General features: G+C 46.1%; 1 protein-coding gene across 8 annotated transcripts in view; it reads right to left on the reverse strand.

The window, feature by feature from the left end:
* NRF1 (nuclear respiratory factor 1) overlaps positions 1 to 27,495 on the reverse strand; it is a 105,702-nt gene that overhangs the window by 43,145 nt on the left and 35,062 nt on the right. For 7 of the 8 annotated variants that reach the window (XR_012156870.1, XM_073328931.1, XM_073328927.1 and 4 more), the window contains 6 exons: positions 25,490 to 25,604; positions 23,491 to 23,617; positions 21,842 to 21,982; positions 6,668 to 6,826; positions 5,190 to 5,387; positions 3,556 to 3,657 (listed from right to left, as the gene is read on the reverse strand). Coding sequence is in view for 7 of the 8 variants with exons in the window: in XM_073328931.1 (XP_073185032.1) it covers positions 3,556 to 3,657; positions 5,190 to 5,387; positions 6,668 to 6,826; positions 21,842 to 21,982; positions 23,491 to 23,617; positions 25,490 to 25,604 (842 nt within the window). In the remaining variant the exon portion in view is untranslated. The remainder of the gene's footprint in view (positions 1 to 3,555; positions 3,658 to 5,189; positions 5,388 to 6,667; positions 6,827 to 21,841; positions 21,983 to 23,490; positions 23,618 to 25,489; positions 25,605 to 27,495) is intronic. The other variant, XM_073328932.1, reaches the window with a different exon arrangement.

A 27,495-nucleotide genomic window follows, 5' to 3' on the forward strand; every position in this document is an offset into this window, starting at 1 on the left:
TGGTGGCCGGGAGGAAGAGGGCATTACCATCGAAGAAAGGGAGGGAAAACAAAAGTGTTCAGCTCTGGTCACATCAAGCTCAAGTTGATGCTCAGACATATGGAAAGAGAGGTCATAAACCAGGTTGAGGCGAGGGACTAGATGTAGGGAGTTTGGTCAGCAGCGGAGGGTGAGAAGAGTTGTGAGAAGGTGTAAAGATGACAGGATAAGCCAGGAGAGCAGATGAGGGGTGCAGAGAGAGAGAGAGAGAGAGAGAGAGAGAATAAGAACAGGCTAAAGATGGAGCCCTATGAGACCCTAATAGAAAAGGGGAGAGGGAAGAATCACCATCCCCACTGAAGAAACAACTAGAGGATGTGGAAGGAGAAGCAGAAGAGGATGGAGTCACAAAAGCTGAAGGTAGATTTCAAGGAGATGAATGAGTGAGCCAAAAAGCAGCCGTAGTTGAGGAGGATGAGGATGGAGCAGATATTTGGCCAGAAAGACGCCATTAGATATCTGTGTGAGAGAATAGTTTCATGGGAGAGGATCAAGGGTGGACATGGAGGAACTCGAAGGCAACGGTTGTAGACTGTATTTGAGTTTGAAGGTGAAAGGAAGATAAGGTATAAGTTAGAGAGGCAGATGGCGTCAAGGATTTTTTCTTTTTTAGGCGTGAAGAGACCAGAATAGGCTTGTATTGTGAGGGGAGGAAGCCAGATGAGAATTAGAAGAGGAGGGTAAGGATGAGGCAGGAGGAGAGATTAGATGAAAGCAGGCAAGAAACCTGTGTGTTGGTAATGGAGAGGAGGAGCATGTACTGGGGATGAGAGGAAGGTAGCGTTGGGTCTCATCAAACTTCTCTTCGAAAAAGTCAGCAGCATCTTACGGTGGAGGGCACAGGAGAGGGAACAGAAGGCAGCAAATGATCAGCTGCAATTGCTGACCTCTGAGTTAGCAAAGCAGGAAAAAGTAATGAAGCTTGACCAGGAAGAGTGGAGAACCGAAGGAGGAGAGAATAAATCTGTAGTGAAGGAAGCCTGCATGGCAGCGAGACTTTTTACAGGGTATTCATGGGCAGCGGCACAGAAATGGATGAGGCAGATGGTGGGCATTAACATGGGTTGGAAGTTGTTGGAACAGACTTTACTGTGAGTGACAGGTGCAAAGGAGTGGAGGAGTGAGAGAGAGTGGAGCGGGGGGATTCAGCTGAGTCAACAAAAGATAGGGGGAAGAGAGAGGGAGAAGCTGAAAGTGGTAGAAGTGTCATTGACATCAGTGGACTGTAGGTCATGGCTGGGCTGCGTGGGAGAGGCAGGAGACAAGTGTGCAGTGTTGAAGGAGATGAAGTGATGGTCCAAGAAAGGGGGAACTTGATGATGAAAAGCTCAGAGCAGAAGCAGTGTGTGGTGAAGAGGTCAAGGGAGTGGCCATTTTGGTGAACTGGAATACTGATCCTCGGTGAAGGTTACACAAAGGGGAGAGAGAACGACAAGGGAAGTGGCTACGGATCAGATGGGGCATCAATGCAGAAGCAGAGGTCACCGAAAATGAGGCAGAAGAAATTGCAATGAGAGAGAGCGACAGCCAGGAGTCAAAATGGGAGAGGAAGGAGGATGAGAGGGAGTCAGGAGGATGGTAGAGAAGAAAAAAAGAAGAGACGAGCCAGAGGGATTGTTGGTCTCAGGGAGCGTGGTGGCAAGGAGGGAGAGAGAAGCATAATACTCTCACCATTTCCTCTAGGCACACCAAGGGACAAGGTGTGTGCAAGAAGTGAGAAGCGTGCATGAGAAAGTGGCTACAGAGGCAGCGTTGGGAGTGGAGGGGTGTGTGTAATCCAGGTTTCTTTAAGTGCCCAGAGACCAAGCGAGCGAGAGATGAAGAGATTGTGGACGACAGAGATCTTCTTTTTGAGACAGAACAGGAATTCCAGAGAGAAGGAGCAGGGTCAAGGTAGATCACGTTGTCCTGCCTACCAGCCTTGACAAAGAAAAATGCTAATATCTCCAGACACTGATAGTAATTTCCGGAAAGGGAGAAAGGTTTCTGCCACATCAGCCAGGACAGGAATGGAGTGTGAAGTGCTAGCATGGACTGGGAGGGGAACCCCAGGTAAGAACACAGACACTTGGATTACAAGAGGTCAACCACCAAACTACAGTTTGTCTACATGAGAAAAGTTTTATCTGTTTAATAAATCGGTTACAACTTTGTGTTGACAAGGGTAAGATTTTCAAAGACAAGCTTCTAACTCTTACAGAAAGTCAATGAAGTTTGGCATCTAATGGCCATTTGTGCATTTGAAAATCTTCCCCAAGGCCTAAAGATAAAGATAACAAGTCCTAAAAACCCTCTAGTGAATATGAAGTACTTTTCAAGGCCAGAACCCCAAACAAACAGCTTGCTTCTATTCGTTTTTTCAGCTACAAATGCTCTTTAATACAGAACAAAGCTGTTTTGTGCTGCCACCTATTGACATGAAAACCTTATCCTTACGGAGCAGAATAGGTGGACCACTCCACTCCAACATAAGGATGGTACTTCATCCGGAAACCTAGGCACGTGTCCAAAAGGGAGGACAACAACTTGCAATGAAACAGCAGTCTCTTTGACTTAAGGGGGGAGGGGAGGGAGTTGGGGGCAGAGGGAACCAAGGAAGGCAATTCCAGTACCTTTCTGAGTTACAGGGATGGTCTTTATACAAAATGCATTTTGTTTCTTGATTTAAGAAAATTATGTAGGTTGTTTGGGGGTTTTTTTGCACTGTAAATTTAAGTGCTTCCTCTTTAAAACCCTGGGTTTGGCATGATCAAGCCCTCAGTGGGAAATGCAGCTTTGCCAACTTTGAAAAATCGGGTTGACAAATATATAAATGAGTAAAAATGAATGTACTGTACTGTACAGTACTTTCCTTAACATTTATACAACTGTGCATTTATACATTGCCCTTTATCAGAGGAAAGTGCAAGCCAATTACACATTAAGTCAGTCTCAATAACCCTTGGAGGTGCTGCAGAGAAATGTTCCCATTGTACCCATAGGGAAATTGAGGCAAAGAGAAGTTAAGTGGCTTGCCCAAGGCCACACTGCATTCTGTTCCTGGCTCTGTCTCAAAGTCCTAAACCTTAATCCCCCTGCCGTAACCACATGACTGGTGCTCTCGGCTCAAGGGTTATCCAGACAAGCACATGAATGAGTGTGTCTGGAGAGCTGCATACAGAATACATACATCTGCTATTATTCCAATGGACACTATGACTGAGATTTACATGTACAAAACTTAGGAAATTCAGCCCTTACGGTCTCCTAGTAATTGTGCGTGCACACCCCCCCCCCCAAGTCCCAATTACCACAACACTGCACTTTTTGACTTTGACCCATGCAAAATATCCACGACAACGTTGCATTGATATTGATTTCAGCTTTTAACATGACAGCGTGCGGCACTAGGCTTTTGCATTCCCAGTAAACACTTAAGTGCGAAAAATGCAAGTGTGTCAGCAATGTCCATTAGCTACACGCGACCACAGGGTGTGCTGCATCCTTGAGAAACAAACACGACCCACACATCCTTACCTCTCCATCGGTTACCGCGGAGTAATTGACTTGTGCAACGGTAACTGTGGTAGGCAACTCGGAGGCATCGGCCAGAGTGGCGACTGTAGCCCCTGTACCAACCTGCAAAATACCGCCACAAAACAGCAGTCAGACTGCAGCTCCTGCCACCATTGCTCCCCTCAGGAGCCCACGGTTACCCCTCAGCTAAAGGGACACCCAAGTACATTAGACCCCAGATCACCTAAAGGGAAAACTGTGTCCCGCACTGATCACTATCAATGCCCAGCACTTACCATACATAGGGCTATTGCTCTTCAAAGCGTTTTACAAACATGAATTCATCCTTAGCAGCCCTGTAAGGTCTATCCCCATTTAACAGATGGGAAAACAGAGGCAAAGAGGTTTATAGCCTGCTTCTAAGAAGCACTGAGCACTCAAACCCCCAAAGAGATGAATGGGAGCGTGGGTGCTCAGCATCTTGAAAAGGAGGCCATAGGTGAGCAGTGAAAGCCAAAGAGAGAGTCTGCAGCAGCAAGCTGGAGTTGGGCCAACTCGCCGCAGCTCAGAGAGCAAATCTTTCTGTGTGCGTGTGGGGGGGGGTGCATAACCCTGTAGAGCAGATGCAGCCTGCAGTGACAGAAGGGGGTTTTCCTGTCACTGTAGGAACACCATCTCCCCAGGTGATGGTAGCTAGATCAACGGAAGCATTCTTCTGTTGACCTAAACTGCATCTACACCAGAAGTTAGGATGGCATAGCTACAGCACTCAGGGATGTGGATTTTTCACACCCTTGACAGCCGCAGCTATGCCAACCTAAGTTTTAGGTGCAGACCAAGCCTAAGCTTTCATTTAAAAATACTCCAATCCCTAGTCCTCACAGCTGTGAGCACAGCCATCAAAACATGAAACAAGCGTCAACCAATGCAGTGATGTGTACCTGCAGACAGCTTGAAACAACAGCACTGAGAGGTGTTTGCAGCCCCATTCATTTTAATGGGTGTTAACCTTGACAGCTAATAAGACTATAAACGTCAACACTTAACTATTGCAACTGTTGATAAAAGCACACATGGAAACAAGAGGGATGAGTCAGCTGAGGTCAGTTGTGTGTGTTTTGCTTTAAGACTCTTATATAATAAAGACATGCACAATTTACTGTAAATGGCATCTTGTTTCAACACCTCAAGTGGGTGGAGTTGGTTTAAGCATGGGTGGTGGATACCACTACTTCAAGTGCTATGAACACTGCCTAAACTCCTAAAGTATTGTGCAGAAAATCCGGTCTTGTTTTTGTTGCAGGGGTCAGATAGCCGTATGTGCAATGATACTCCGGAAAAGTTGTTTGTTGGAGAGGAGATATGTGTAATACAATATCTGGAGTCAGCATGAAAGAAGCAGTCTATGCCTCAGTTCCCTCTCTGTAAAATGGACATAACCAGGGTATTATAAGGATGAATGTATTGCTCTTTCCATTGTGAGGTTAACTCACATACGATGGTAATGGAGGCCACATAAGTACCTAAGAGAGACAGACTTGAGATTCCTGAAACATACAGGTTAAGCCAACAACCAAAGGTGTATAGTTAAAAACTTCTGCCAGACATGGCCACTCAATACAGTGTGTGTGAAGGGACAAGTGGGCTCTGCTCACCTGGATAAGGGAGACAGTGCCATCAGGGTTACTGAAGGTCTGTACCACCGTCTGTGATGGGACCAGATGCGCTATACTATGCGTAGCTGCGGTCTGCTGCTGTGTCTGTTGATCCTCAAAGGCATAGAGTAGGTCTTCACGCCCATGCTGTTTGTAGCAGTTCTTCACAATTGTCCGCAATGCCTGGGTCCAGGACACCTAACAGGGAAAAAGAAAACAGTAACATTAAAAGAACAGTGCAAAGCAGCATTTCCATTCAGCAATTCCCCCTGCATTCATTCTCCTGGGATCTGAACCATGTAAATCTTTAGTTGGCTTTTTTCAGGGCTATTTTTTTAATCAGTATTTTTTTTCAAAATAAAAACAAAATCCTCCCAGAAAACACCCAGTCCCCTCCATACCTCCAAGCCCCACGGTTCATGAGCCACCCTACAGAAGCAAGCCAGCATGTGTACAGCCTGCATCCACGTGCCACTTTACAGAACAAGTCTGTATGACCATGGGATGGAGGAAATCTCTCTAGTGAAATGGGTCTGTTTCAAACGGTCAGGGAGTTTAACTAGGAGTGAAAAAAACAAAACCTTTAAAAAAAGATGATCAAGCAAAGGGTGGACTCTGATACCATAAACCCTGGCTCAACCAGGCCGCCCCCAGCAAGGGACAGCTGCAATCTGTGCAAGGATTTGATCCTGAGATTCACAACATTTGTAATGTCCCTTTGTGATGGTTGGGTAGACAGGTATCTCCCACTCCTCTTTAGCTCCCTGCAACATCCTGACATAGTTGACATGTGTCCTTTTTTCTGTCTGCACTCTCTCATCCTTTTCACATTTCCTCTTTCTCCCCACTCACCCCTGACTACCCCACCATCCCTGATCTCTCACTGCTCTGCTTGGTGAGGTGGGGTGACAACCTCTGGTTGCTCTCTGTGGGCCTGGGATGTGTGCTGTCTAGCAGCTGAACTGTGTGTTTGGGAGAACAGAGACACAGCTTTGGCCAGCAAGCCACTTCTTAAGCTTGTATTCATGAGCTGCTACTGTGGCCAGATGGATTAGGAATTGCCCCCAACTCCGGTGGTGGGTAAGGAGAATAGAGGTAAGGTTAAAAATACCAGAGTGCAAATTAGCAATAGGGAGTCAGAGTGGATCCAGGATTACGCCTCTTTCACCACCTTCACTGCTCTCCTCTGCCCGTTGCACCCCTTGGATTAAGCTGGGGGTCAACCCTCCAGGGTGGGAACAAAGGGGCAGATGGATGGTTGTCATGTGGAACTGGGGGACATCCAGCCAAGATATGGAAATGGGGAGGAAGAGCTATCCCATATGATTTGGGCACAAACTTTTAAACATGGCATGGAACCAGGGAAGTTTATGACCTACCTGTTCTTTCCGTCAAACAAGAGGGAGGCTCATAACATCACAACCCACTCCCAAACTCCAGTGACTGCCCTGAAGGGTTAGTAACAATACAACACACACCCTCTGTTTCTGCTCCTCTGTACGGACGTCACTGCGAACATTTGCCCATGGAATATCCTCAGGCCACCAAATGGGTTTGCAGCTTTCCTTCCCCCAGCCCGGCTTCCCACGACCTGTTGAGTACTTCAGCATTTCGGGGATGAATGCTCGCAGCTGTGCCTGAAACCAACAGCACAAGAGGGTTAAAACTGGAAATCCCACTTTCTTTGGGGGGTTTAAAGTTAGTTTTATAAATTACTAGACTGGGTTTCCACCTGGAAATGATCAGACTAAAACTATTCACTGGAACAGCCATGAGCACACCTGAAAACATGTGATGAATCCCTCTTCACCTCATCCCCAGTCAGAGTTGAAAAACAGAACACTGTTAGCGACAGACGTAAGTCAGCCAATTAGAATAATAAAAGTAACACACCCTATATTACTGCAACGTTAAGGTTCATATACTACAGTGATGAGAACCAGCCAGCCCAGTTAAAATCCGCGAGGAAATGCAAAGCTAATGCTCTAACAGCAACTTGAATGTAGCTGTTCTGCATATCTTGTATGGTATACATTGTACAGGGGTGTCACAAAGACAGCAGGGATTCAACAAGCCCTGCTATCAAATACCACCCATAGGAGAAGTCACAGCAGGAACAGGAGGCATTCCCCCATTGCTAGAACCGCTGGACAGCCTATATAAGAAGGTTCTTTTTTTCATGCTCCATCTGAAAAAAAATAATCATCTCTGAATGATTTTCCATAAGAAGAAATCTTTTGTCAAAGAAAGAGAGGAGGAGATGTGTCAGGCTGATGTTTTCGAGAACATTATGGGAAAGGGTAAAGAGTGGGATGATGATGTTTCAGCTGAGACAAAAGCATTACTACCACGAGAAAATATTTTGAGAGAGATTTGCAGACCAGAAAACACCACAAAGACATATTAACAAGAACATGGCTTACTACTAGCATTATCATGAATTCTGCACATCTAGCAGTATGTTTTTAGATCATATTAATTATTATTATGTATATTACCACCGTAGGACCTAGACCCCATTGTGCAGGGTGCTGTACAAACACAGAACAAAAAGAAAGTCCCTACCCCAGAGAGCTTGCAATTTAAGTAATGCTGATCACTGTGACACCCAAGTGTCAGATGTTTCTCAGAGAAACAGGCTAATTTAACACTAGAACATTCTTCCTCCCTCTTCCCCTCACCCCACATAACCTTGGGTGACTCTGGTAGCAAACCATTTGAACTTCGCTCTCACGGTTGCCACCAGAATTCCTGGAGGCAACTAGTCTTGTATTACCTGGGGGCTGATGATCCTGCAGCACCAGCCCCAAGAGTCTACAGTACTAGGAAGCTCAGGGAAGAGGAATCGTTTGCTGCTGGTTACAGTCATGACAAGAATTCCAATTAGCAACAGAGACATTGTTTACCCCACTAGACAACTATCAAGTAGTTCCAATTCTCTGTCACAAGAGCATGGGCCTCTTCCAAATGCGCTGCTGCCTGCATGACCTCAGACACACCAGTCTATGTATTAGGCACCTCAGCATCAAACTGCAAGCTAACAGAAGGGAACATGTTTGCAAGTCAGCTGACCTGTAAGTTCCCTTTTCAGGGTATTTTAAGCAACTGCATCTCAAAGTCGCTTGTAACTGCATCCTAAACCCTTCAAACATCATCCTGCACCAACACCAGAGAGAGGGGAATACTTCAGAATGACAGGACAGTGTGAAAGGAAGGTGACTTACCTTACTGTAATGGAGTTCTTCGAGATGTACGCTCCCTATGAGCATTCACTGTGGGTGTGCATGCGCTCCAAGGACCTGAGACCAGAAGATTATTCTCTAACAGCGTCTGTTGAGCCGTGCCTGCACCCTGAACCTCCTCATACTCCGAAGCAAAGGCATACGGGATGGCGGGGACAGACTGCCTCTCCAGTTCCAACTCTACCGCAAATCAACTTAGAAGGATCCGAAGCACAGGGGAAGGAGGGGGGTTATGGAGTACCCATGGGGGCCACACATCTTGAAGAACTTCAGTCACCATAAGGTAAGTAACATTCCTTTCTTCGAGTGCTTGTCCTCACAAGTATTCACCATGGGTGATTCACAAGAAGTGCTCATGGAGAAGGAAGGTGCAAGGGACCCATGCTGCACCACGGGTCCCAGGACCACTGTGCCAAAGGATGCATCTGCTGAAGAAGCCTGGGCGTAGTGCCTAGTAAAGGTGTGCAAAGAGCCCCATTGTCACCACTCTACAGAATTGTACCAGAGGTATGCCTTGAAGAGAAACTACAGAGGCAGCATGTGCTCTAGTCGAGTGTGCCCTCACGCCCTGAGGAGGAGTTTCCATCAGTTCATAACATAGCAGAATGCAGCCTGAAATCCATTTTGAGAGCCTGTGTGATCAAATTGCCTCCCCTTTCATCTGCTCATTGAAGGAGATGAATTGTTTCTGGGATTTTTGAAAGGGCTTCGTCCTCTGCAGGTAGAAAGCCAAAGCTCTATGAACATCCAGAGAATGAAGTGTCCTGTCCTCCTTGGTGGCATGAGATTTTGGGTAGAATACCGGTATAGGGATAGACAGATTAAGGTGGAATTCAGAGGGAACTTTTCGGATGGGTTTGGGATGTAACCTTAGGGACATTTTATGCTTATGGAATACTGTGTAGGGAAGGCCTACATAAGAGCTGCAAACTTCCCTACTCTCCTAGTGGAAGTGATTGCCATTAGAAAGGCTACTTTGATGGATCGATGGAGAAGGATGCAGGATGCCAAGAACTTAAGTGGCGGATTCATAAATGCTGACAGCACTAAATTAAAGGTCCCAATTAGGAGTTGGCACCAATACTGGAGGAAAGGTTCTGACAAGACCTCTCAGAAATTTCACATTTGTAGGATGGGTGAATATTCAGCAGTTGCCTATGAGAGGATGGAAAGAGTTGGCTGTTGTGTGTGTACCTGGCAGCAATTTAATGGACAAACCTGAAGACTTTAGGAAGAGATTGTCCAAGATGATAGGAATGTAAGAGTCCAATGGAGGTATCTGGCAGCGTTAGCACCAGATGGAGAACCTCTTTCATTTGGCAGCACAGAATTTTCTTGCGGAAGCCTTTCTGCTGTTGCTGAGGATGAACCGGACTTCCTTGGAGCACGACCTCTCTCATTGCCCATCCAAATACCAGGTTGTGAGGTGGAAAAAAGCTGGGCTGGGATAGACAGTTTTGCTTTTGTCTCAAGTCAGAAGGTTTGGCAACTATTTTAAGTGGATACATGGGTGTGTGGACATCTGGAGGATTCTCATGAACCAAAACTGTCTCACTCACCAAGGAGCCAATATGATCCACTGCCCATTTGTCCTGCTTTACCTTGTTCAGGACTCGTGGTTAGAGTGGGATGGATGGGAAAGTATACCTTAATGGCACTGACCACGTAACGAGAAATGCGTCTCCTCTGGAATTGTGCCCTTGAGCAGCAACGGAGTCACAAGCTGGACACTTCTTGTTTACCTGGGGTACAAAGAGGTCCCTGCCTAGAGAGTCCTGCTGCTGGAAGATGTTCTGTACCACTGAGTTTTGATGTTCCCACTTGTGGCATCTGTGGAAGTGACTACCGAGGCTGTTTACTAAGGTGTTCATTATTCCAGGAAGGAGCACCGTTGAAAGGGAGATATGATGTCAGATACTCCAATTCTGGAGCTTGACTGCCTTTATGTAAAGAGGGGCGGATCCTGCTCCTCCCTACTTCTTTATGTAGAACACCATCATCATGATGTTCAACGTGACTGGAACGTGATGGAAATGTATGAATGGCGGAAACCTTTGCAAGTCTTGTGCACGCTCAAAATTCAAGCAGATTGCCACTTGGTTGTCCAGGTATATTCTCCAACCCAGTAATGAAGGGTCCATAAGTAGCTTCTTTGTGGGTGGAAGGGGAAGGAAGGGAACCCCTACACACAGATATCTTGTTTTCTCATGAGGCAAGAGAAGACAGAAAGCTCTGAGGGAACGTGATACACTTGTCTGTTCAGAGCTTAAACCATGTGTAGTCACACCTGAAGGAGATGACTATGGAGCCTTGTGAAGGATGTTACATAGGTGCAGGCGGCCCTGTGGCCTAGAAGAACCAGAGAGGAGCGAGCTGTCAGCTGGGGGCTCAGTTGGAGTTGGGCAAGGTGGTCCCTGTTCTGATGTAAGTAAGTTTTGACTGAATTTGAGGCCATAGTCACTTCAATATATTCTATAATCTGCTTTGGGGTTAAAGCGGACTTTTCTGGGCTCACATGAAGCCCTAAGGATTGTGCAAGACTGAGTACGAGCATCCTGTCAATTGAACTCCCTAAGATGGCCATCCCATGAGCAACAAGTTGTCAAGGTAGGTGGATGTTGGGTTGCAATGCAGGTCCATCACTGCCACTAAGAGCATCTTTGTGAGTGTTCTCAGGGCTGTCGAGAGACCAAAAGGACGGACTCTGCACTGGTAATGATCTAGGCCCACACCAAGGTTAGAAACCGCCTGTGAGCCAGGTGAACACCTAATGAAAACAGGCATCCTTTTAAATCAGTAACTGCAAACCAGTCACTTTTGTTGAGGGATGGGATTACAGAAGCCAAGATGGTCATCTTGAATCTCCAACAACCGAAGGAGACATTCAGTTGCCTGAGATCCAGGATGGGTCTCCATCCACCCTTCTTGGGAATGAGGAAGTATCTCAAATAGAAACCCTTCCCCCTGCAATGAGGAACTGGCTCTCCAGCTTAAGCTGAAGAAGCGAGTCTCTCCCTCCTGTCTGAGAAGCCTCTTGTGAGAGGCATCCGTGAAGAGGAATGTGAGAAGGGTTGGTGTAGGAATGGAAAGAAATTCTATTGTGTACATGATCTCCGAGACCTAAATTTCTGAAGTAATATGTTGCCGGGTTGGGAAGGAATAGAACAGGTGGCCACCAAAGTGAGTGGGGGGTGTCTGGCTGCGTGGAGATTGGTTGGCAGCTCTCAAATGTCCTGTTGAAACGGCTTCTTGGCAGGGGATGTGGATGAGGAGGAACCGATGGCAGGGCTTTCTGCCTGCTGTGCTGTAACCTCCGGAGTCTCCTGGGCAATGTTCCCTCTAATTTTTGACAGGCCGTGTGCGCAAAAAATTTCTTCTGTGCAAATTTTTGAAGCAGAGTTCAAATTTGTGCGCGATGAGGCAAATGCGCACAAGCGAGTAAAATGCTTACACATTTAAAAAGTTTTAATTTACAATTTGTGATAATAGTTTTACACCATGTTATTTTATAAATGTCATTTTTAAATACTTAGAAAAAGGAAATTTAACCATTCTTCATGAAGCAGAAGTTAGTTTTAAGCATTACACTTTATGATCCTTTTTATAGACAATCACGAGCATATATCAAGCACATATTAATCATGATCATCATCAGTCCATAGGCTTCTGCCCATTGGTGTCCACTTTCACCTTTCATTCTATACACGTCTGAAAAGATTTTGATAAACATATAATAAAGACAATTTAAGAAGTATGCCATTATATCAATTTACATGGGCTTTCAGATAGAGACATCATAAGTAAAAAAAGAAAAACAAGAGTTTGTGTTTTAAATTTAAAATTTTCCTAAAAAATATCAATAAATGATTATCAGCCAAGAATAAGATATGTAATTACAAATGCATTTTAATTTCCTTATTGGTCGAAATGTCAAAGAGTGCTAAACTAACCTTACTGTTTTTCCCTGCGATCTTTTTAATTTGCCCATTCAATATAAACTCTGTCCAGATCTATCAGTCCTCCATCCAGCTGGTAACTCTTAATACACATCAGCATGTCCAAATGATCTACTTGTAAACAATTCCGTAGTTTGTTTTTTAGAGTGTTCATTAAGCTAAAGCCAAGCTCACAGTCTGCACTTGATGCTAGGAATGTTCCTCCAATATCCATCAACTTTGCAAGATCCTGAAACTGTTCGTTCTGGTGAGCAAATGTCACCATATCTGGGAAACTTGAAACCAATTGGCTTTTGAGCCTTTCGGCTACTGCAAACTTGAAGTCATTCTACTGACTGGATTATAACAATCTCTTCAGCAAGAAAGTCTTTGTATTTTGAACATAGGGATTTGACCTGATGAATTCCAAAACTGAAGTCACACGTAACTATTGCTGCACAATCAAAAGCGGACCATTCCTGGACTTCATCCTCTGGAATCCTGTCTGCCAAATGTGCACACAAGATGTTTATGAAAGTTATTATGGAATTGGTACCAATTTCATTATTTTCTTGAGAGCTCATGTCTAAGAGAGACTTAACTTTGTCATTCCATAAGACTGAATCTCCAAGGTACTCTCTTCTGATCTTGTTCAGTTTACCTCAGACAAGGTGAAATGCTTCAAGAGGTGTAAGGCCCCGCTTCTGGAGCAGCGGGGATAGCGAAGCCAGCTCCAACAAAACATCATTCAAAACTTCTAATGTTATTCGATATTCCATGGTATTCAGCTTTAGGTGGCAGTATTTAGAAACTGGATTAGTATCTTTGTCTTGCTCAAAATATTCCAGAAGAGGATTATAGTTGAGAATAATTGCTTGAAGTGCAAAGTGCCTAGATAACCAGTGCACTTTATTGAGTCACATTCAGAAGCATCCACTATTTCCTGAAATTTGCATTTTCTCCTGGATGACCGACAGAACACCATGTAGACAGTTCTCATTAGGGTTTCAATGTCTCTTATCAGCTTGACCTCTTTCCATGCATCAGAAATCCCCAAGTCTTCCCGGTGTACAACGCAATGTTGCTGGACTAAGTGTGGAATATCACGTTTCAGTTGAGCCGCCACACCTTACTTGTGAGTAGGGTCCTAGACTTCCTTCAGTGAGATCTGGAAAGCCACCACAATCCTCTTCAGGAGGTCCTGGAGCTGTTTATAATCCTCAGACAGCAAAGGTAAGGCTGGCACCACCACCTCCTCAGAAGACAAGAATGAGCCACCGGCGGAAGAGAGGGTTCTTGCTGGTTGGGCTGCTCCTGATCCTTACAGTGCTCCACGGGCTGATACTCTTCCCCACAAAGTGATCTCTGCTGGCATTCTTGCTCCCATCTTCTGTAGCCAGGGGGTCTAAAGTAAGGATCCCAAGAACCCTAACAGGGACATGGTATGGGGTCATATGGGTATGGAAGTTGTCCCAATAGGGTGCCACTCGTCCCAGGGCTGAAGATATGTCTTGTGGAGGCTCTGGAACCCCTATCAGGGCTAATGGCGCAACTCAGGACGGTCAGAATGACCGGTGCATCAGTCCTGCCAGAGGAATACGAGTCATTGGAATCTATGGGCGAAGTGGACGGAACTGCCTGTCTAGTGGTGCCACGGCAAGTGGCTGGCATGCATGAGTGGTATGCTGTCGGTTCCGGCAGCTCGATACCACAGTGGAAGGGACCAGTGAGTGGCCAGTGTAGGCACCTCTCTGGAGATAACCGGATCCGAGAGTAGCGGTGACTCTGGGTCAGTATAAACCTCTAGGTTCCTCAAGAATAGCATAGCTGGGTCCAGCAGAAGAGCAAGAGGGGCTTCTGTGCGTAGCTGGAGCTGACAGCACAGGCTTGGGATGGAAGGTAGGTGTTAGTACCATTAAGTTCCTTCTCTGCTTGTAGTATGAAATCACTGGTGCAGAGAGCGACTATCCTCTCCTCTCCTTCACTGATGATAGAGCTGGACCTGTCCCTCGCTTAGGCAGCAGTCTATGGGCATGCCTGACTCTCGGTACGGCTGATACCCGCACACACTCCCCGGGAGATGCAGACACCTGTACCGGGGCACGGAGTCTCGCCTGACTTAGAAGGGGTAGGGTAGGCAGAGGGTTAGATGGGGATTTCTCCCATTTCTCATGAGGGTGCTTTCCTTTACCCTCTTCCCATTCATGCATGCTAGAGTCTTTAGATCTGGACTTTTATGATCTGGGAAGTGCTGGGTCCAGAGAGGTGCTAGTGGATGGATCCTGGTAACATATATGGGGGTCAGAAGCCACTGGGTCAAGCTGTGGCCTCATAGAAAGCTCCCCACATGCCTAAGCCGAAATTCTTGAGATTGTCATGTACAAGGTGGGAAGGAACAACAAATCTCGCACTCAGATGGAATATGAGATTCTCCAAGGCAGTTACAGGCAGGAGGAGTGGGGATCACTGACCAGGAAAACCCAGAGGCAGGCCACGTAGGACTTAAAGCCCAGGATTTGGGGCATAATGAGTAACCCAAATGGTGCAGATGAGCAAGAAGGAGGAACACCTCCTAACCCAAACACTAATCTAACTAGCTACACTGCTAAACTAACTACACTAAAATAAAACTATTTACAATAATCCCCGAATAGACAGCAGGAACGCCAGCCAAGCTGCGGGCACTGTGGAATTCCATCTCAGACCACAAGTGGCAGAATGGAACTGGAGAGGTGGTCGGTCCGTGCTGCCCCTTATGCGCTTCGTTTGGAGCACAACACTGTGCAGGCGCGGACCGATGGACATTGCTAGTGAAGAATCTTCCGGTCTGAGGCACGTGCACCCACAGCGAATATCCCTCGGGACCAGCACTCAAAGAAGTGCCCTCCCCACAAATTCCGTATTAAGCCCAGGGCAATACATACCACCTGCATTTCTATAGCTACTTTCATCTCAAGGTGACTACCCCCAAGGTAGAAATGGGGAAAGTGAGGCCCAGAGAGGTTAAATGATTTGCTCAAGGTCACGCAGGGAGTCGCTAGCAGACACACCCAGGTCTCCTCCCTCCCACTCCAGGCCCTGCCCTCTAGAACGCTGCCTGTTGTGTGGCCTAACCTTTCTGTGCCACAGCCTCCCCATCGACAAAACAGGGGCAACGCCCCTGCTGTGAAGTGTTCCGAGACGCTTGGGCAAGAAGCGTTATCGCAACAATAATTATTAAAAAATCATGAGCGTGAATGGAATTTCGTTGTCAAAAGCTCCTTCCCCAAACTCCGAGCTGCAAGCTGTGCTCCTTGTTACCAGATGGAGTCATTACTGGTCCTCAGGAGTTCAGAGACTCAAGGCACTTGTTAAGGCGGGTTCGCCTCTAATCCGCCAGGGAAACAATCAACAGCAGCGGCACAGCATTATAACCTGCTCGAGCGCGAGGGCCTCTCTAATTAGCATCACAACAAGCACGGCCCCCCTCATCCCACCTGCTCACAAAAGCCTAAAATGGGCTACCGTTCTGAGATGCAGAGCCCCGTCTCGCCGAAGTGTGCAGCATCTGGGAGGGAATCAGCACAGTATGCTGAACTCGGAGCCCTCAGACCCTCACAAACCCCACCACCACCACACAAAAAGGGAAACCCTGGCAAAATCAAGTCACTTATAAAAATAAAGATTCATTCCGATCTCCTCAGTCCGTCAGCTTGGAAAAGAGCTTGCATGAGAGACAAGGCAAGGTCTGTACACGATACTGTTAGAAACGTTTATTGGGTGCCCTTAGCTAGGGCACCTGGGGTCTTCTAAGGAAAAACAGTAAGATGAACCCTTAAAGATAATTAGTTAATCCTGATCTTAACTATCCTCAGCCTCCAAAAAACCAAGATGCACCCAACTGCAGAGACACAGAAACACTAGAAGCAACAGGGCAAAGTGCAAGATGCATCGAATAACAGCCAGGCCTGAACTCTGACAGTTTGCTAAGGGAAGCAGCTTCCAGAACAGAGCACCTTCTGTGAAGAACAGCCTTCCAAGGGCCCCCAGAAATTCCCTCTCGGGAGAACACCAGCCATCTGCAACAGCTGCAATGGGGCATAGGTGGATTAAGCCAAGTCTAGACAATTCATATTCTTGAATCGTACCTGAATGGTGAAGCAGGTGATTGCAGATGAAGCAGTAACCAGAGTGGAACACGGGGGTTCTGTGATCTTGTGTCCATCCTACCTAACACATGAGAGAGCTGCCTTCTGCAGCAGCAGATTTTAGACTGAATGATCCAATAATATTTTATCTGCAGCAGCAGATTAAAAAATGGGACATCGGCCAAGGTAGGTAGCAACAAATTCACCATAATGAATTGCCTTTTTACAAAGCTCATCTTGCCCTTCTGGAACCCCTTTTCAGGCCTCACCACTGCTGGCACTTCAGACAGGCCAGGCTGGGAGAGAAGTTGGGCCAAATTTAATCATTTGTTGAAGCAAAAATGAGAGACAGGGCCTGATCTCACAGATCTCAATGGGAGCTGAAGGCACCTAGCACCGGGCAGGATGGAACCCTGGTAAATGCAGCAGGCTAGCACCCACCACCACCATAGGCAAGTCTCTACGTAAAAATATTGTCCCTATCCATAGCCAGAGGTACAGTGGGAACACTAGGAGTGCTCAAAGCAGAGAAACTCATGCAATATTGTACAATGGGTCAGAGCTGAGGAGCAGAGATTGGGACAGGAGAGTAGGCAGAACATGGCAGAACACACAGTGCAGAAGAGGCTCAATCAGATCCTTCGATTAACTGACCTCACCTGTTCACAAATTCTTTAATCTTGCATTTTACTCTTACATGAGCCGTCTCCCTCCCCCTCACTCACCTTGGTCAGGTGAAAAATAAGAAACAAAGAAATCCGAATTGTTAACCTGTTTGCTGAGCTCCTGCACAGCCTAAGTGTGGTGCACCCTCTAGGCAGGAGAGCGTACAGTATCACTGACCCTTGACGCTCATGACCTCCCATTCCACCTGTAGCAGCACACGAGGTTGAGAAGTCCTCTGAATGCTACATATAGCAACTTCATTGCATCAGGATGCTGCAAACCAGGCACAAGAACAAACCCTGAGCCTCCAATGTTAGGATGCTTTCTCAATGCTGGTATGCACGGTTACAGGTACGCTTCAAACCCCCTCCCTCTCTATCATATACTCACCACAACTGACTGACTAATTTCCCCAACATAACTGTTCAGTGCCTAACAGTAAACTGGTTTGGTGCCTACATGCTGACCCACATCAGTGAAACAAACACCTTTTAATTTCTTTTTTTGGGGAAACTGGGGTGGAGTGGAGTCATCTTTGCATCAAAGTCATACGCAGACGTTAAAGGAAGGAAGGTCAGGTTAAGAGACAAATTTTGCATTCAGGAAAGTGTAAGCAACATCCAGCAACTTCCTGAGATTTATATATGCAGAGCAGAGTACAAAATACAACTCAGTGTTCACCCACTGCGTTCAGATAAAGACATGGATAAGCTACTAGCCATCAAGCTCCTGACTGGGCTGTTCTGAAGTCCTTCGTCAAAATGCCCATTGACTACAATGGGAGATTCCCCTGAGTAAGGGCTTCAGAATCAGACCCCACTGCCCACATTTTTCACACACAGCACAGGTGGGCAGTGCTCCCCATCTGTAAATCCATGGAAACACCTTTACTCAACCTGCGGAAGGTTTTATCTCCCCCAAGACCTCCAAAGAAGCAAGGCAATTAAAAGGAGGAGAATTATTTTCATCTCCTCTTCAGTGAGCTAAACCTAACACTTCTAACACCTGTCCAATGAGACCTGCAGCTGTTCAAAGCCAAAGCCTCATTTTTCCATTCGTAGTGACGTGCTCCTTAACTGAGATGCCCAATATATATTTTTACATTTTTCTGCTTTCCTCCAGGCTTTGTAATCTCCAGTCACAAACAAGAATTGAAAAAGGCTAAATTCTCCTGTTAGCTGATGAAGGCAAACACCATGAAAAGAATATATTGAGCCATGTAAAAATTATCAGCCATGAACTGAAAAGCTTTATATCTGCTCAGCTGGGCATTCTGGGGATCAAGATTTCTGCTACAATGTTTGAGGGCATCACTAGCCAGGCAAGATGCTTCATTCTTTGCACTGATTTAGGGCTAGTAGTATCTTCTGCTCTCCCAAGTGAGATGCAGAGCCCTGAACAAAGGGCTCACTGCAGAATTGTTGTGCTTTAAAATTACCTTTTATAACTCTTAAGTGCCATTGTGGTCCGAAAAATGACTGAAAATGTGGCACCATTTTAGCCAACATCTCTGCTCCCTGCAGTGTCCAAGTGCTATCTCAGGTTTTACTGAAGTAAGTGTTTACTTCTCTTAGCCCTGCAGGGGCTGTACAGCTATAAGCTAGGGAGACTCCCTCATTAACAAAATGGTCAGCTGTGATCCAAATGTAGCATCTTTATTAACTTTGACAGAAAGACCACAGGTGGATTTTCAGATCCCACGGAGAGTTTGTAGCCCTGGCAATATTTAATAATACTTTGTCCTTGTGTGGCCCTCTCCCATCCAAGGCTCTCGAAGTATTTTATAAATGTTTAGGACAGTGATGAGCACCTGGCGGCCCACCAGATCATTTTATTTAGCCTGCCACAGCCCAGCTCGGGGCAGGTGATTCAGAGGCACCAGGAAGGGTGTAGGGCGTTGTGCGGGGAGCTTGCACCTATTGCAAGAACCAATGAGCCAGAGCAGGGAGTTGGGACAGTACCGTAGGATAGGAGCTGCTGCGGAGGGATGACTTCAGGGTGGGCTTGTTCTCCAACCCCACCCCCCAGGCCTCACCCCCCTCCACCATTGTATCACAGGCCCAAGGCAGGACCTGACACTCCCCCTGCATTACCCCTTCGGCCTGCCAAAGAGTTTCAGTGGATCGTGTGGCTCTCTACTTCCTTTAAGTTGCCCATTCCTGATTTATGAAGTCACCCCCATTTTACAGATGGGAAAGCAGAGACAAGAGCATCAACGTGACCACCTGTCCGCAGACAGATGATTTGCGCACTATCCACAACAAACAGAGAATGGTATTTATTACCTAGTCCTGCCTTGAGTGCTGGGGCCTGAACAAGATGACCTCTCGAGGACCCCTGCAGCCTGACACTTCTATCAGTCTATGGGGATGAGGGTACAAGTGCAAGAGCTACATCTGTCTACAGCTTGGGAGAAATTCAACACCATTGCAATAAAGTTGTTTATACAAAAAGTATCATTCCAGCAAGAAAGATATTCCTAATTAGGCAGTTACTTAAGCATGATGGGTACGCGAGATCTCAAAATAAGGTGCCTTGTAAGTTACTTTACTGTTGCATCAACAGTTTGCATACTTATTGCCAGAGAATGCTGCTCCAATAGAGAACGCCAGAATACAACTGCTCCACCACTAATAGAAAGAGGAGGGGCAGAGAGATTAGGGAAGGTTAGCAGCAGAGTGCATTGGAGCAGTCAGCAATCCCCTCTGTACATGTACTCCTCATTATTTATACTGCGATAGCAGTGAGTGCCTACTGAACCCTGTTTAGGATCTGGGCCCCCTTGTGCAGTGTACTGTACAAACACATAGTAAGAAAGGCCCCTCCCTCTGAAAAGCTAGCAATCTGATTTAGGAAATCATCAACCGTGCTAACAGATCAGCCAAAGGAGCTTTTGCAGAAGGACTCACAAGGTGCCACCTTAACAGCGAATAAGTTCTGAGCCAGAAGACAAAGCACAAAGAACCTGAAATCAAAGTCACATCTCACACATGGCAACACAGAGCAGTCAACTCCCCACCTGCCTCGGCCAGATCTGTGCACAGAATAATTGTTTCAAAACCACAGAATTTTCTTAACAGCCAAGGCCACTTCATACCTAGAGGAAACAGAACTGCTTATATTTTAGATTGAACACAAGAAGTTTTTTTTAAACAGAAAGTACAGATTAAAGAGCTGAGGTTGTCTAACCATGTTTGGAGAGTTAGAGGGTAAAACTTAAACAACTCTTGAATTTGAAGTGTTGCTCTCATTTCCAACACTGGCATAAAAATTAAATACCTTCCGTGTAGAAAATCCATGTGGGGGGTTTACTAGAATGAAAGTTGACATTTTTATATTGTTCTGATGATGAAATGCAACACTAACGGCCATCGAGTTGACTGGACAAAAATTTTTCTTTTTAATAGCAACTATTTTTATGTGTGCGCCTACATCCTGCAGCAAAAAGAGGGAAAGCTTCTTGACATTTCTACCTCACTGCAATAGCTGCAAATCGTGGATTTCCTCTAGTCAACCTCATCTCTCTCTAATCTCCTTTCCCTCTGTTCCACTAGCACCAATTTCTTCTCTGTCTCTTCCTCACGTCACCACTGTTGAGGTGAAAACCTTCCTCTTCACTGCTCCGACCACTCTCTGCGCCAACAACTCTTCTCCCGAAGCACTCTGACCTTCTGCTGACATATCACATGATAAACCCATATCTAACTTGCTGACCACCCTCACCCCAGGTCTCACTCACTCATGTTCCTCTCTGAGTTTCTGCCTCCCAGTGCAGAGCTGGGTCTGGGCATTTGCGATTTGTTTTGATAGATCAATCTGCCTAAATGAGCACATGCAGAGCCTTTTACTTAGCTCCTTTACAGAGTGTTCGTCGCACTCTTCCCTCCTCTCCTGTCCCTGCCACCGCCAAGGGAGAGAGGAGATTTACACGATGAAGTGAGCTGTAGCTCACGAAAGCTCATGCTCAAATAAATGGGTTAGTCTCTAAGGTGCCACACGTCCTCCTTTTCTTTTTATACAAGACTACTGATCCTTCCTCATGCAAGGGAAGTTTCCTTCAGAGCCCCCTCCCCTTTTCTCCCAGAGATAGGACCACCAATGCAACACTGCTCAGACAAGGACTGGGTCATGAGAGGACGAGGAGTCTCCCCGACCCCTATTGCAAATGACTCACTGTAACCACCAGATATTAGCAGCTCGCCCCTGCCCTGGAGGTGGGAGAGTGGGGTTTGCCCTGGAACATAACTATCAGTGGGTTTCCTTCTGCTTCCACCCACAGCATCAGCGAGAGGAGAAGAATCAAGGCACACAGTTTAAGTCAAGGGGGGAAACTAAAAGGGGACTCTATTGACAAGTAATAAGCCACCTTCCTGATACAGGTGCAGGACTGACAGCTCCTCCATTCATAGCTGATGGAGCACGACAATGACCCCACGGGGAAAGCTGGGGGAGGAGTCCCAGCAATCTGTGCTCTAGCCCTCACTAGGATTTGTACAATTTCATATGGAAAGGAGCACCAGTGATAAAGATTCACACCTATTACCTGGCCCGCTATGGTCCCACCAGAGAGACGGGATTAAGTGTCCCTTAGGACGCAGGCATACACTCCACTGTAAAATCAACAGGCTTTAAAACGCCTCTTCATTTCTTCTTCCAAGTTTCCACCTTCCTTGGCTGCTTACCTGGGTCATCTTGTCCACCGAGACAGGAATTCCATCGATGGTTAGGGGTGGCAGCTCGGAGTTAACCTCTTGTGGCGCAGGGGCATGCTCCGCTAGTGCTGACTCCAGGTCTTCCAGGATCATGCTCTTGTACTTGCGCACCTGTGGGGAATCATTAGGCTCAGGTAAACAAGGCAAAGAGCAACAAGAGAGGCAAGGGTGCTAGGTAACCGGAGGAGGGGCTGTTCACCGTCCCCAAGACACTGCAGAACTGAGTGAGCAAACAATGCCACAGCTGGTAGGTAAAAATACCCACTGGCCCCACAGGGATGCATGAAAGAGAAATGATGAAACTCCAAGTAACACCACCAAGGGGGGGGGGTATGAGAATGCTTTTAATAAAAGTTTGGAAGCAATGGTGCTGTTGCAATCAGGATGATCCCCTCATTTCCTGCAAGGCTCAAGGAATCTCATTCGAGGCTAGCTGGAATCACTGACAGCCGAGACGATTTTAAACCCTTTCTACTTACCAGCAGAGTCCAGTCCTTCCTGACTGTCCTGGAAATTGGTGGTCTCCAACTATTCCAGGTAACTACTGGTTTGCCAGATTGAGACCTCAGCAGTACCAGCCAGTGACTCCCTTAGACCCCACCCTCCCACTGCAGGTATCTACATGAACTGCATGTCCAGCCTCAGGTGCACCAGCACAGCTTGCCTCCTACTGAACTGGATACACTCCTCTAACCTAAGACACAGCGGAGCCTGGGTTGCTTCAAACCCCAGATCCCACAAGAGTAAGGCCTGGAGCAGCCAAGCTGCATCATAAGATATAGCACATCACAGCAAATAGGGCAGGAGATTTGGTGATGTATGTAGCTCAGCACAGAGGCAGATCTGCACGCTCATCTTTCAGGGTTGAGAGGAACTGCAGCAGGGACTACCGGCTGAGGGGTTGCTGGCCAGCCCAAGCACCAGTGGCTAAAGATTAAAGTCCCAGAACTGCTACATATACCAGTGGTTGGGAAATAAATCTGTAAGTAACATCCCGTAATCATAGCTAAATGAGAGCAATGTAACAACACGCACGTCTTTGATCCCAGAAGTCCCACTAAATCCCTTCCCTCCTCCCACCACGCACCTGACCATTCAAGACAGCTATCCATGGTGGTACTGTCAGATCCTTCCTATCTTACCTCCGCCTAGCCCAAAGCTCACTAGTGCGAGCAATACAGGCTCTAAGCCCCGATCTCATGCCATAGCTCTCCAGGCAAAATACTCCACATGGCAGACAGAATAGCACTGAATGCAGCCATCTCTAGGGTGAAGGCAGCATCCAGATGCACGATCAGCTCACAGCACAGAAATGGAGAAAGGGGAAATTTTGGTCTATAACCCTAAGCCAAACTCCTCTTTTATGAGAAGTGACAGGGAACCTTTAGCATTTAAATGGAGCAGGTGGGACGTTAGTATTAAGGCCTTATCTGAAAGCCCCGATTCGGGAGATTATTCACTATGCCGGGATTTGATCTTGTGGCTCCAGGTGTATGTGTTTTTCAAACCTGAAGCTGACACCACTGTGGCTCTTAGAAGAACTGTAAGCCAAGATGAAATATGCACAGAAAGCAAAACAACTCATCTTAGATCCTTTTCCCCTTCCCAGGGAGACTTACCACATTCTCCAATGGTGCAGCACCAAACACTTTAAAAACAGGGTTGGGTTTGGAGGGGGATATGCAAAGAACAATGGCCTGCTGCCCCACTCTGGTGGTATATTCATCTAGTGTGGCGCGGAGCTTCCTGAAACAGGGGAAGAAAACAAGGGGAGGGGAGACGATAAAATTAAGGCCCGTTGCAGCCACTGTCCTTCAGATTATAATCCCTCCTCTTGACACTGCCCATTCCAAAAGCAGGTGTGAAAGGAAATCCTGGTGAGTAACAGTGGCCACACAAGCACCCCTTTGCTCCCACGGGCCTGCTATGCTCCCTTTTGCCAGACTACAGCTCAGCTATGGCATTTCTAGTTTTCACAAGGAACATGTTCATGAAAAAGAAAAGTAAAGCAAAGCGGAGAGAGGAAAGAAATGAACATTTCTCTCTCAGCAGTGAAATTAAGGGCACAGAGGATATGCCACATCAAACCATTGGGCCATCATGTCTGGGAATCTTGTCTCTAGCAATGACCAACACTCGATGCCTTATAGGATGTCAAGAAAACCTCCATGACGCACTTGACCAATCATGCAACACTGGGAAGAAATTAATCGTCTGACGCCTGTGGATGATCAGTTAACAAAGAGGGAGGAACAAGCTACAGTCACCCACTGACTAACAATACAGAATGTATAGGTAGAGCACTTTGAAATATTTTACAGATAAAGAATCCCACACACACACCAACTATTTTATGTTCAGCACCCACAACAATGCTGAATAATTCACTGGTATTTCAATCCTGCACAAAACCATAACTGAAGCGTGGTAAGCAAGAAACAGAGACATTGCAACAGCTGGCTAAGGGAAATGTGTATATTCAGCCACCTGTTATATCAGTGAGTCCCTTGGGGATGGTCCCTCCATGGGGAAACACTCACACTTACCACTTCTTTCCTTGTATTAACATTTAAATGATGTGAGAGAATTGACAAGAAAATGGCAGTGACTTTGCTAGAGCGGATCGTAGAAAGTTGATATAGGGGAGGAAGAGCAGTTCTCACCATGTAAGCTGCCACTTTATGCGACATTAAGATTATCAATTCAAATGGGCATTTTTGAGCCCCCTTCAACAGCGAACGTACTGCTGAAAGCTGTCATCATGTGACGCCATATGGAAGCTCCAGTGCCAGAGACAATGCACCAGCTCCCATCTGGCTCGCACACTGATTTAAGCGGACACACATTGACTATTTAACTATTTTGACAAAATGGAAAAATTCTTCTGATTGTCAAACTGACAGAATGCACGGAACTGACATGCTTTGCCAGTGTTCTACCCAAGTCATTTGTGGCAGAAAAGGGAAGAAAGAGCTGATGCCCCTATAATGAAGTTTCACCCAGGACATTTTTATTGAAAATACCCAATATGTGATGCACTCTGCTATGTGCCACCTCAGCTGTGCTAGAAGAGGGAGTGCAAGGACAAGCGTTAGCTCATTTCCATCTTGTGGAACTATTGGGAAGACTTGTAAGAGGCCCCATTCAACAAAACAATAAAAATACTGAATAAAGATGCATCCCTCGTGATGGTGGTGAATGGTTTATACCATTCCAGAGCTGGGATATTGCAACTCCAATGGTTCTCAAGATAATGGCTTTAGCAGTAGTTAAGAATTTAAATGGAAAAAAGCAAGATGGTAATTAGGATGACGTGGACTAAATTTCTGATCAGACAGGAATAGAAATAAATAGTGAATACTATCAGAATGGTGACTCCAGTCTCTGTGGGTCACACTACCATATTAAAAGCAGAAAACAGCTGCAATCTGATCCATTTTTGCAAATTAAGTGCAGCCCTCAGGTTCCATGCAAATTGCCAAAGATGCCCTCAGCTGAGCAACATGTGGCCAGCCCCTGATCTCTCAACAACAAATGGGTTTTGGAAAGGCACAAACAGAAATGGACATGGTTGTTAGCATGCAGAAGCCACAGGCAGCTGCAGTAGAGGGTCCTTACCGTAACAAACGTGTCTGCTGCCTCTTGCGGATGGATGGGTTGGACTCAAACACATGAGGTCGCTTTCGTTTTTTACCTGTTGCCACGGCGGCAGCTGCTGCCATTCCCACCGGGCCTGGAACCAAACCACAAATGGTGAATCAGTGCACAGTCTATTAACTGTACAAGATAGAGAAGTGACCACTATGCCAACTGGAACAGGTTCTGAAGGGCTCAGGTAATACAAATAAATAAATAATGGGGCTTTTACCCTCATCTGGAGCAAAGTAGCCAGAATTCATTGCAAAACACTAAAACTTCTTTCCCTGCAGGGATCAGAGGGATATTTCAAGAAACTCTGTCCATGTTCTTAGGCCTAAAGTTAGGCCTCCAGTGAACACTGTATATTTCATTTCACAGAATTCTCCTCCCAATTATGTAATTACTATTCGGGATTGTTTGTCGTCTTCCCCCATCTACAAAAATAACCCAAGTGCTGCAGTCAGTGGGGCCACTGGATAATCAAGGTGCTAAAGGAACACACAAAGAAAACTAGGCCATTGTGGAGAAGCTAAATGAATACTTTGCATCTGTCTTCACTGCAAAGGATATGGGGGAGATTCCCACACCTCAGCCAATCTTTTAAGGTGACAAACCTGAGGAACTGTCCCAGATTGAAATGTCCCTAGAGGAAGTTTGGGAACAAATTAATAAATTACACAGTAATAAGCATGGATCCTACTTTTCCGTGATACAAAAACAAAATTCCCCAATAAAAATAAAAATCCACATTTTCCTGCGATTAAAATGAAATGCTGAACTTTAGTTCCCCTAGCCACACTATATATAGGTATCAGTTGAACTAGGGTGACCATGCGTCCTGTTTTGGCTGGGACAGTCCCCTTTTTAAGCCCTGTCCTGAACGTCCCAACCTTTTTGTCCTGTTTGCAAATGGGACAAATGCCCAGTTTTGCAAAAAGAAAGTGGGACATGCACCCTACAGGGGGCTCAGAGGAATGTTGGGGAGGGGGACGGGGGGAGGTGATGCCAGGTGCTGGGGCTCAGGCTGTTGGCTTCGATGGCTCAGGCCAGCCCCACATGGTGTCCCGTTTTCACTTTGGGAAACATGGTCATCCTAACTTTCAGTAAAATGTAGTTAATAGTTAATACATGTTCTTATTTTTTCACAAAATGTAAAACTAAAGATTCTCTGTAAAAAAAAGCAAATTCCACGTAATTCGATGGCAAACGGATTTCTAGGATTCCTGGTAATAAGTCACCAGGACCAGATGATATTCACCCAAGAGTTCTGATGGAACTTAAATATGAAACTGCAGAATTACTACCTGTGGTATGTAACCTATGGCTTAAATCAACCTCTGTACCAGATGACTTGAGGACAGCTACTGTAACGTCAATTTTTTTAAAAGGCTCCAGAAACGACCCTGGCAATTATAGGCCAGTAAGCCTAACTTCAGTACCAGGCAAATTGGTTGAAACTATAATAAAGAACAGAATTATCAGACACGTCTGTGAACACAATATGGTTGGGGAAGAGTCAACATAGCTTTTGTAAAGAGAAACCATGCCTCACCAATCTATTAGAATTCACTGAGGGGGTCAACGAACATGTGGACAATGGTGATCCAGTGGATATAGTGTACTTGGACTTTCAGAAGCCATTGACAGGGTCCCTCACAAAAGCCTCTTAAGCAAAGTAAGCAGTCATGGGATGAGAGCGAAGGCCCCGTCACGGATCAAAAAACTGATGGATGACAAAATAGGAAACGAAGGGTAGGGATAAATGGCCAGTTTTCAGAATGCAGAGAGGTAAATAGCGGGGTCCCCCAAGTATCTGTACTGGGACCAGTGCTGTTCAACATATTCATAAATGATCTGGAAAAAGGGCTAAACAGGGAGGTGGCAAAGTTTGCAGGCAATACTAAAGAACTCAAGATAATTAAGTCCAAAGCTGGTCGCGAAGAGCTACAAAAGGATCTCACTCAACTGGGTGACTGGGCAACAAA

The sequence above is a fragment of the Lepidochelys kempii genome, chromosome 1, assembly GCF_965140265.1.
Source record: "Lepidochelys kempii isolate rLepKem1 chromosome 1, rLepKem1.hap2, whole genome shotgun sequence".
Taxonomy (NCBI): Eukaryota; Metazoa; Chordata; order Testudines; family Cheloniidae; genus Lepidochelys; species Lepidochelys kempii.